Raw genomic sequence first — 10305 nt, 5'->3', positions numbered from 1 at the left:
TAAAGAGACACAAGACCAATATTTTTTCTAATTTTTTCTGTACTAAAAATATCCAGTAGGTTCTGGGATTGAAAGGGTGAGGAGGCTGAGATGCTGACACCTTCTCTTGAGGATGAAGTGGCCATTACCTGCGGTTTCTCTCTAGCTGGGTAAGAAAACAGAAGAGAAGAGGGGAAATGTTAGAACCACATCTATGTTTTCCCTTCCTTGCTTCATCTCCCTCTCCCCATAAGCCCTCATTCCCTCAACGCTACTGCCCCCTACTTAGGCTTCTTTATATTGAATCATTGGTATTGGATATCCGGGGAGAAGGACAAAAACAAACTTGCAAAATGACTGACCGTATATACTATTTTAGTGTCCTTCCTCTCTCCCACAAATGTCCCGAAATCCTATCAATTGAGAATATTTTATCAAGTCAATCAGAACCTTTGGTAGTTCATTTGGTAATGCAGAGGACTATCCTTCCCAAAGAATTCTTAAGTTACTGGAAATCATCCCAGGAGTTCTTTGGGATAGTGGTGGTGGAGGGCTTCGGCACTGGTGTCAGTGCCCCCCATTTCCTCCTCTGTAACGGAATAACACCTCACAGCATTGTTGTGAGGGTCGATCCAGGTAAAGTGCACATAGTAAGACCTTAAATATTAGCTGTTGTTACTATTAGACTGCATTCGTGAGCTGAGAATGATTTATATCTTCCACATCTATTGTCTGCATCAAGAATTGTTGATATACCTACAATCTTCACAATTTGGTCAATAATTCTCTAATGACCCATACATGTTACCCATTAACCAACCAGCAGTTGCCCAAGAAATGAGTGGAATCAATGGCTAACAATAATGTGAATAACTAGTATATTATGAATGAATGACCAAACAGATGACAGTTCATGGAAGCACACCGGCTGGTTGACCCAACAGGATTTTGGATGTCAGGACTTTTCATCAACAAAGGTCCTTGGCTCTCACCAAACACTTACTGGTTGCATCTCTGTGAACACTGAAGACAGACTGTTCCAAATATCCTCCAGCCCGATCCGGACTCGTCTCCAAAAAGCAAGGGCTGAACTGGGGCTGGGGCTGGGGCCAAAGAAGAGGAAGGGGGTGGGTCTGAGTCTAGAGCTGAGGGGCGGTATGGGAGTGGTAGTGGTGGTGGTGGTGGTGGTCTGAGTGGTGCAGCTGGTGTCAGGGCAGAGACCAGCGTCCAGAGGGCACTCCTCCCTAAGCCGGTTGCAGGGACACTGCTGGTAGGTACAAGGCCGGTGCTCTGTGTGGAGTTGGCTCAGTGCTCCAACTCGAAGGCGCCCGGAAAGGCCTTGCAGCCTGCCTGCCCTGGACCGGCTCATGGTGCCTGACCTGCAGTGGCAGTGCCATGGGCCCCAGGGCATGAGAACCAGCCGCAGGTCCTCTGCTGGCGGCATGGCTGTTGGTGAGGGGTGTGGCCACGGTCTCGGGGTGGACCCTGCTGTTGACCACTGGCTCATGGTACTCTCGGGATGAACCAAGTCCTCAGTGGACATCCACGTGTTGGCCCGCTGGTCTGAAGAAGACATCCTGATCTCGGGCTCCTGGGTATTTGCTTTAAACCTTGGGTTGGGCATCCTCGCCGTATTGGAAGTCGCTCGGAGAGCCTCTCCGCTCACATTACTCTTTCTGGCGTTGATCACAACCCCCTCTTCCAAAGACTCATCTTCCTCCGGCGATGACACAATTGACTTTCTGACGCCTGTGGCCACCGTGGAGGCCAAAAGCTCGGCCGCGGCCGGGCCTGCCAGGCGGTCGGCACGGGCCACGAGGTCATCCTCGTCCTCCATTGTTACCCTCATCTTCTTGGGAGCGCCGGTCCGGGGGGTGGTCCGGTAGTTGCGGGACATAGGGACCCCGGAGCGGAAACTTACCCGCTGCGACTCGGTGGAAGTCAGGCCTTGGGCCCCCGCCAGCCGGGGCCCCAGACTCAGCAGCAGGGCCCAGAGCAGCGCGCCGGCGGCGGGGACCATGGGGCCGGGCAGTGGGCGGCTGAGGAGGAGGCCAGCGAAGGAGGCCGGGTCTCCCACCTCTTCCCTCCCTTCCACTCTCGACCCAGGGGGCCGTTGGAACCGAGGCCCGTGGGGTTCCTACCGCGCGCCACGCCCCTCCCCCAGGCCCTCTCGGCGTAGCCCGAGGGGCTGAGCTAAAATCCCAGGAACTCCAGCAGCCAGAACTCCGGCAGAACCACCAGACGCAATTGTGACGTAAGGGCCTGGTCAGGCAGTGCACTTCCTCGGAGCCGAGCTTACATCGTGCATCGCAGTTTATTAACCGCTACGGATCTGAGTTTACGAGACAGGACGAAACTACAGGCTTTGAAAGCGCTCCTTCCCAGGCTCACAGGCAGCAGACGTGACGAAGAAGGAAACAGCGGTTCTTCAATACGTAGGGAGCTGACTCCTGGTCCCCCAACAGACGGGGTGGGGGTGGGGGGCTTGCCGCGGTCAGTTATGCCCCACCCACCCTGAGCTTCACAGGCGACCAGGGGCTCCCATTTGAAGGGGGAGGAAAAGAGGACACTCAGTGAGATGCAGTTAGTTGCCCAGGGTTCTGCAGCTCAAGCAGGACTAAAACCCACAGCCTTGCCCTTTCCCATACAAGACACCCCTATATGCACCCCTACTGCTGAAATGATGTGTCGCCTCCTCCCCCTCCCCCCCCCCCCGGGAAATCAGGTTCCGGACCTCAGAACTTTGAAGGCAGGGTTATGAGAGGAATGACACCCCAATGATATGTGAAGGTCCAGTGGCACTAGGGTTGAAGATGAGGTGGTTTAGGAAGCAGCCCAGATATTTCAGGGTTAGGGCATAGGCAGATCAGTATCTTTGCTTGGTTCTAAGGTCCTTGAGTCCTGTCTTATACTAGGTGCCTCCTGAGCCATGGAGATCCCTGTCCAGCCTAGGAGAGAGAGAAAAACAAAAAGGTGGTACAGGAGCAAGACCTGGATTTTACCTACTGGTTTGGGGAGAGAAGCCAGAGAATTGAAGGAGATCTGCTGCTGGTCAAGCTGGAGGTCCCCTAGGACCTCCCCCCAACACATTTTCTCCTTTGCACTGCCAACATATCCCTTCTTGACCTCTAGGGGTGATCTCAGTCTCCTCTAAATTCGGTGCTGTGAATATTCCTTTATTCTTGGATGCCTCAGCACTTACATGTATCGTTTTTTATTTAGTTCCCCTGCATCTCTCCCAAGGCATTAAGAAAACGGGAATGGGCTTTATACGTCCCACCCCCAACTTTTATCCTTAAGCTCGGAACTCACTGTCTGACAGCTTCAGGGATGTGAACCTGATCCAAGGAGATGAGTTGGGCCAGCTCTCGCAGGCTGTTCAGAAAACGGATCTTTCGTGTGAACTTGGAACTGAAAAGAGAGGATAAGCCAAGTGTGTGTTGTACTGGGAAGAGGGCTCCTGGAGAGGCTTACAAAGGGACATGTGACAAGTATAGCATGGTTAAGGCTAGAAGGAGCCAGGGTGGGGCAAGATCTTCTTAATCTTGATTTTGAAAATGGGAGCGGGTCCTGGTCCCCAAAGCTTGTACCTGATGAAGGGTCGCAGCAGTGCCAAGAATGCCTTCACATACCATGTGGTGTGGACAACGACCAGGCCACGCAGGTTTTTCCGGAGGCTGCAGAATAGGAGATTGTTCTGTTCTCCCACCTTCATTCCAGAAAATCAGGTGGAGCTATCTTCTGTGCTTTCACTTCTGCAGTTTCTAGATTTCTCTGGCAGTTGGGGCTAGTCCCTGCTCCTTGGCCACAGTCTGAGCCCCACCCATCATGTTTAGCCCTGCAAAGCTCCTCAGTTTTATTTCTTTTTAAATCTTTTTTTTTAATGTTTATTTATTTTTGAGAGAGAGAGAGAGCAAGCAGGAGGAGGGACAGAGACAGAGGGAGACACAGCAGAATCCGAAGCAGGCTCCAGGCTCTGAGCTGTCAGCACAGAGCCCGATGCGGGGCTTGAACTTGTGAACTGTGAGATCATGACCTGAGCCCAAGGCCAGAGCTTAACCAACTGAGCCACGTAGGTGCCCCAAGGCTCCTTGGTTTTAGGAATCTCTTGCCAGAACTCTTCAGCCTGGAGTCCTCCTCTGCCCCACCTCCCTCCTGTGCCCTACCCTTGCCTAAGTCCTTGGCGACTCCCCTGTCCCCTCCCCTTGTGAGGAGGACAACTGACAGAACTCCAGGTGGAGGAAGGCCAGTGGGGGGGAGGGGGGAAGAAACAAAAAGAAAGAGAAAAGTGAGCAAAGGGAAGATGGGGGAAAGAAAGGAGGAAAAGGGAACGTCGCATGGAACAAAGCCTTACGGGTCAGGGAAGCAGGCAGAGAAGAGAGGCAGAGACAGTGGCTCCTGGGAAGTGAAATAAATGGTGAGATGGTGACCAAAGGGAGCACCTTCTGCGTGCCAGGCAACATGCCACGCTGATTTATTTGATTTTCACACGTGCGCGATGGCGAAGGTATTCTTGTTGCTGTTCTGCAGAGAAGGAAATGGAGTCCCAGGGAGGCTAAGTGACTTGCCCAAAGTCATACAGCAGGTAAATGGGAAAGGCAAGATCTGCGACTAGATTTCCCTGATTCCGAGAGAGGACAGAAGACAGGAGAGGCCTGGAAAGGGGTGTAGAGGGACAAGGTAAAGAGGAAGGGGCTACGTGGAAGAAGAAAGAATGGAAAGAGGGAAAGAGAAGGCACAGAGAGACTGGCAGCCCCGCTGCCCCGTGGCTCACCGCCGGTCCAGAGCATGGTAACACTGGCGCATCCAGCCCAGAGGTGGGACCTGGGCTCTAGTCGTGGCTCCGCTCAAGTGGACAAGCAGGTAATTTTCAGCTACCAGCAGCTCCAGAGTTCCCACCATATACCTGGGGGGCACACAACTGTCAAGGAAGGGACATGCTTCAGGATGTGGGGTGTCGGGGGGACATGACTGTAGACTTTCCAGTCAGCTGCTGATCACAGGGTGTTCTTGTTGTTGCTTTTCCCTCCCAACATCCACCCTGGGGCCCTTCAGGGCGTCGGACTCACCTGAACAAGTGCTCCATGACATAGGTATAGTTGGGGATGCTGCTGCTGGGTAGGTAACAGGAAGCAAAGACAATGACAGCATTGAGGCCATCACCATGGTAACCTGGAGAGGACAAAGGGACCATTTATTCAGTTAACAGGTACACATTGACAGTACATCTGTTTAGGTTGAAGGACTCTGAGGGTCTCTGAAAGTTACAGGAAGGATTTTGTACCCAGTAACTGAGTTTCCAACTCAAGCCTTTTATTCAGTCAGTCACAGTTCTTACCCCTCCACTTATGGTAGTCATTACCTCCATGAGAGAGGGCTTTCTTATAGGGCTCAATGACCGTCATGTCCACTCGCTGTTCCCGCTGTCCTGTTCGGAACACTCTCCAGTGACGACCATCTTCTCCAGCTACATCCCACACACAACCCCGGCCCAGCCTTTCTGCTGCTTCACTGGCCCCCAGACCCTCTGCACGGGGCAGCTCATCTAAAAGAGAGGGATGGGGAAGGGTCCATAAGGCACGGTACATACCTTCAGTGTCTTGTAACTTCCCCAGGTTCTTAGAGTTGATTACTCCAACATCTCATTCCTCAGTGTTTTCCAGGACTCCAGCCCTAGTTTGTCCAATCAATACAACCGCTTGCTGGTTTCTATTTCCTGTGACTCATGATCCTCACTTTTTCACTAGACGCTGGCCTTGAGGTAACCCTGCACTATGGTAGGTCCATGGCCCTTGCCAGTATTAGTTTTTTTCCGGATTCTTCTTTCCATGCTTTTCCTTGGGTGAGCTCATCTCTTCCCATGTCTTCAATCACCACCAGTAAGATGATGATTCCAAATTTGCCTCTCTAACCCACACGTCTCTCCTAACTCCAGACCCATGTCCCTAAACGCTTAGAGTGGACATCTCTAGTTTGTGTCATCTTCAAGTCACCAGACCCAGCTGTAAGTCAGACTCATTCTCTTCCTCCTCTCTCCCATATTTCCTTTTTTTTTTTTTTCTTTTTTTTGGGAGAGCACAAGTAGGGGATGGGTAGAGAAAGAGGGACAGATGATCTGAAGTGGGCTCTGCTTTGACAGGCTGACAGCAGTGAAGCTGACGTGGGGCTTGAACTCATGAACTGCAAGATCATGACCTGAGCCAAAGTCAGACACTCAATCAACAGAGCCACCCAGGTGCCCCGGCCATATTTCCTTTCTTTTTTTTTTTTTTTTTTTTAAATATTTTTTTTTCAACGTTTATTTATTTTTGGGACAGAGAGAGACAGAGCATGAACGGGGGAGGGGCAGAGAGAGGGAGACACAGAATCAGAAACAGGCTCCAGGCTCTGAGCCATCAGCCCAGAGCCTGACGCGGGGCTCGAACTCACGGACCGCGAGATCGTGACCTGGCTGAAGTCGGACGCTTAACCGACTGCGCCACCCAGGCGCCCCACATATTTCCTTTCTTGATGACTCCATCCATCTAGCTGCCTGAGAGAGAAAACTGATGTCATCCAAGATTTTCTTCTCTGTCAGTGCTCAAGCCAGCTGGACCCCATATCTTCTTCCATCTATCTCCATTATATTCTCTTATTATTCTTTCCACTATTGCTGTCCTGATTCAGGTTCTTAGCATTACTCACCTGGCTTTAGTGCTAACCTCTTAACTGGTCTCCTTGCCTCTAGTTTGTTTACTTCATTCCACCTTCTATCCCCTTGCTACAGCAAGCTTTGTTTTCTACCCTACCTTTCTTATTCAAATGGCAATATACCATATCCAGCAATTCTGCATGATCCTTCCATAGCAATGGAAACAGCCGCTTCATCTTAAGAAATTGTTGCCTAGTATTTAGTATTCCATTGCATGGACACACCGTATTAGATTTAATACTCGACTGATGGACCTTTAGGTTGTTTCCAACCTCTTTAGAGCCGTCAAATCTGATCATGTTACTCCCTTGATTAAAACCATTCAGTGCCTTTTCATTGCCTACAGGATAAAATCTAACCTCCTCAGTATGGTAGCAAGGACCTCCATGATTTGACTCTTGCCAACTTAACATAGCACCCTGATTCAGAAGCTCAAGTGACAATTTGGACATGTGGTTGGCATCTGAAGTCCAGGGCAATCCTGTAGGGGAGCCCTTAACCTGTGGGGTCTGTGCTGACTCCAGTCAAGCAGCATGGCTGAACTGTAAGACACCCTTTTGATGTCTGGAGAAGTGGAGAATTGGTTGGGGTGGGGAAAACCCACACATCTGGTGTCGGAAGCGTTGTGAGTAGAGAAGAAACAAAGTTTTCTTTAATATCAAAATAGTCATGCTTAATACTTTGAATTCTCCAACATGCCATGTTCTTACCCAACTTGTTTCTTCCACCTAGAATGCCTCCCCAGCTACCTGATAAAGGCCAGCTCAGAATCACCTCCTCTGTGAAGTCTTTCCTAATGTTTCTCAGGCAGAATTGACCTTGTTCTCATCCCTGCTGACCATAACCTATACATATGGAGACCATAATCCTTAACTATATTTATTTGCATAAAATATGTATATTTTAATTTCCTATTAAACAGAGAATTCCCTGAGGATAGGACTATCTTATTCATCTTTATAACTCGGTTCTTGCTCAGTAATAGCATGTAACACTCAACGGATAAAATTTTCCTTAATAAACAAAGGACCCTCCCCACCCCTCTACTGATGACTCTCGCATGGGATCTATAGGCTCTAGCTTTCTGTTCTGAGGAAAGTAATTTTGCTGACCTTATCACTTGGTCCCCACATTATTGCTTCTAACTTTAGTCCGATTAAATCCATCCTGAGCTGCTTTAACTCTAGCTTCTACTCCTACCAGCTCCAGCCTCAGGTTTCTTTCCCACCTTCCCATTCAAATTCATGTCCACTGTCCAGCTGCTCCGAGTCTGAAGGTGTCTCCAGTTCGTCTACCTCCAGGTCAGAACTGCCATCAGGAGAGGAAGGTTCGGAATGAGTGGGAGAAGCTCCACGGCCTCCAGTCTCCTTAGTCAGATTCAGCTGCAACTCTGGGGCAGAGAGACGCTTACGCATGGGGCGTGGGCTACACAGGGCTAAAGTGCTTGGTGTACCTGGGATTGGGAGAAAGGAGAAAAGAATAAAAAAGTATGTGTGTGTTGGCAAGAAGAGATGGAATTCCTGCATATAGAAGTAGTGAGATGGGGTAAATTCTAAAGAAGAACTAACATGGGACATTGGGGAAAAGAGAAGTAGAACTGTGATGGGATGAGGGCAGCAGTCTGGGCTAGAATCAAGAGCTTGAGGCCTACTTTTTTTTTTTTTTTTTTTTTTAATGTTTATTTTTGAGAGAGAAAGAGCATGAGTGGAGGAGGGGCAGAGAGAGAGAGGAAGACACAGAATCAGAAGCAGGCTCTAGGCTCCCAGCTGTCAGCACAAATCCCGACACGGGGCCTGAACTCATGAGCCGTGAGATCATGACCTGAGCCGAAGTTAGACACTCAACCGACTGAGCCACCCAGGGGCCCCGAGACCTATGTTCTAATTTACCAACCTGCCTGTGAGTCTCTCTTGGGATCCTCAGTATCTTCAGAACGGTCAACTTCTTCAGGAAGAAGTCTAGAGGGGAAAGATTCCAAGGGGGAGCAGAAATGAGGGTAACCGCATCGAGCCAGGTATCAGTTTATCAGTCCTCTTGCCCTGCCACGATTTTCTCACCTCTGCCTCCCTCCCCCGCTCCTTCCTTCAAGTCCTAAGGAACATCCCTCAAAGTCCTCACCTGGGGAATCCCTCATCCTGCCACTCTTCCTTCAGCTCCAGCTCCCCGAGTCTCAGGGGTGCTGCTGGCCCTGCTTCAGCATTCTCCCCAGCCCTAAGAGTCCCAGGGGAGAAGAGGTGATCGTGAGACAAACTCGGCAGTGTCTTCAGGGAACTGGATCGTAGGTAGGAGACACTGGAATGAACAGTAATTAAGGTACAGAGCAGAGAGCAGGCCTTAAGAAAACCCTCAGATCTCTTGTCTTCTGGATACTTCTACTACCTCCACCCCTTCCTGGAAACAGATCACCCCCACGGTGGGGTTTTCAGAGCCCAGGGAGGGTGGAATGTAAAGCTAATCGTATAATCGTATTTAACTCTGTGGCCCTGCTCTACCTACACGAGAGTGGTAAAGATATTCCTTGTTACATACGATTGGGTGGAACTTGACAGACCCGCCCAGCTGTCACCAGGCAGGGCTGGAGATGATGGCACCTCGTCAGGCCTGATGCTGGGGAGTGGTCAGGGCAAAGCCTGGCAGAGGTGGAGGGGTGGGGGAAGAAGGTAAGGAGGAAGATTTGCTGGGAAGGAGTACCTGGACCTCAGCTTCTTTCTGGGTCAGCTTTCCTGAGGGCCATTCTGGGGAGTGGATATTAGAAAACACAACAGGCAGGCTTTTCTTTCTTTCTTTCTTTTTCTTTTAAGCTTATTTTGAGAGAGAGAGAGAGAGAGAGAGAGCGAGCAGGAGAGGGACAGAGAAAGAATCCCAAGCAGGTCCACACCATCAGCACGGAGCCAGATGTGGGGCTTGAACCCACGAACCATGAGATCATGACCTGAGCCGAAACCAAGAGTCAGGCGTTTAACTGACTGAGGCACCCAGGCCCCCCAACGGGCAGTTTTATCAGATACAACACAATAGGGGATTATCCTGAACCCCCAGTTCCCCATTTTCTACCTGAAGCCACCCTACTCCTCTGCAAATTCCTTTTCTTGAAGTTGGGTCTCTTCCAGGAAGCCAAGATTTGCCCTGGTCAGAGCTCACAACTATTCATTGCTCGTTTCCAATCCAGTGGGCCAGATCTTACTTACCCAAGGTCTAACGTCTTTTCTCCCACCTCTTGTGTGGTCCCCATCTTGCCACGTTGGTCTGTCTCCCTTAAATGCTTGCAGCTGTCTTGAGAGTGGGTTGTCCTGGCTCCCCAGAACTTTCGTGGCCTTCTCTGTCTCACTGCTAGATGCTCCTGCCTCCAAGGAAGGCAACCTCGCCTTCAAACAGGTTTTGCCACCTCCCTTTCCCTTCCCAAGGAACAGGTTTGCCCAAGAGAAAAACCCTGCCTATGTGGGGGCGGGCTTTGGAGGAGAGAACATTTTCTAAAATGGCTAGTCTCAGGGGAGTCAAGGAAGGCAGTTTGTTTTCCCTTCCAGACTCCTTATAATCTTCTGGAATCTACTCTTTATTTTTTTTAAAACTTACTTATTTTGAGAGAGACAGCAAGCAGGGGAGGGGCAGAGAGAGAGGGAGAGAGAGAAGCCCAA

General features: G+C 50.3%; 2 protein-coding genes across 2 annotated transcripts; both read right to left on the bottom strand.

Moving 5' to 3' along the window:
- Positions 1–48: 48 nt before the first annotated feature.
- Positions 49–2702, bottom strand: CC1H1orf56 (chromosome C1 C1orf56 homolog). The gene is made up of 2 exons (XM_030327754.1): positions 983–2702; positions 49–145 (listed from the first exon to the last, which is right to left on the bottom strand). Exons 1-2 carry the CDS (start codon positions 1997–1999, stop codon positions 125–127), a joined length of 1038 nt encoding a protein of 345 aa, XP_030183614.1. The 5' UTR covers positions 2000–2702; the 3' UTR covers positions 49–124.
- Positions 2702–9902, bottom strand: BNIPL (BCL2 interacting protein like). The gene is made up of 10 exons (XM_030327757.2): positions 9885–9902; positions 8789–9042; positions 8564–8628; positions 7899–8123; positions 5342–5524; positions 5049–5151; positions 4754–4885; positions 3570–3656; positions 3292–3390; positions 2702–2927 (listed from the first exon to the last, which is right to left on the bottom strand). Exons 1-10 carry the CDS (start codon positions 9900–9902, stop codon positions 2891–2893), a joined length of 1203 nt encoding a protein of 400 aa, XP_030183617.2. The 3' UTR covers positions 2702–2890.
- Between the last annotated feature and the right edge of the window lie 403 nt (positions 9903–10305).

Source organism: Lynx canadensis, chromosome C1 (assembly GCF_007474595.2).
Source record: "Lynx canadensis isolate LIC74 chromosome C1, mLynCan4.pri.v2, whole genome shotgun sequence".
In the NCBI taxonomy this organism is placed as follows: Eukaryota; Metazoa; Chordata; class Mammalia; order Carnivora; family Felidae; genus Lynx; species Lynx canadensis.
The sequence above is the reverse complement of the archived record's forward strand: the minus strand, read 5'-3'. Positions and strand labels throughout refer to the sequence as shown.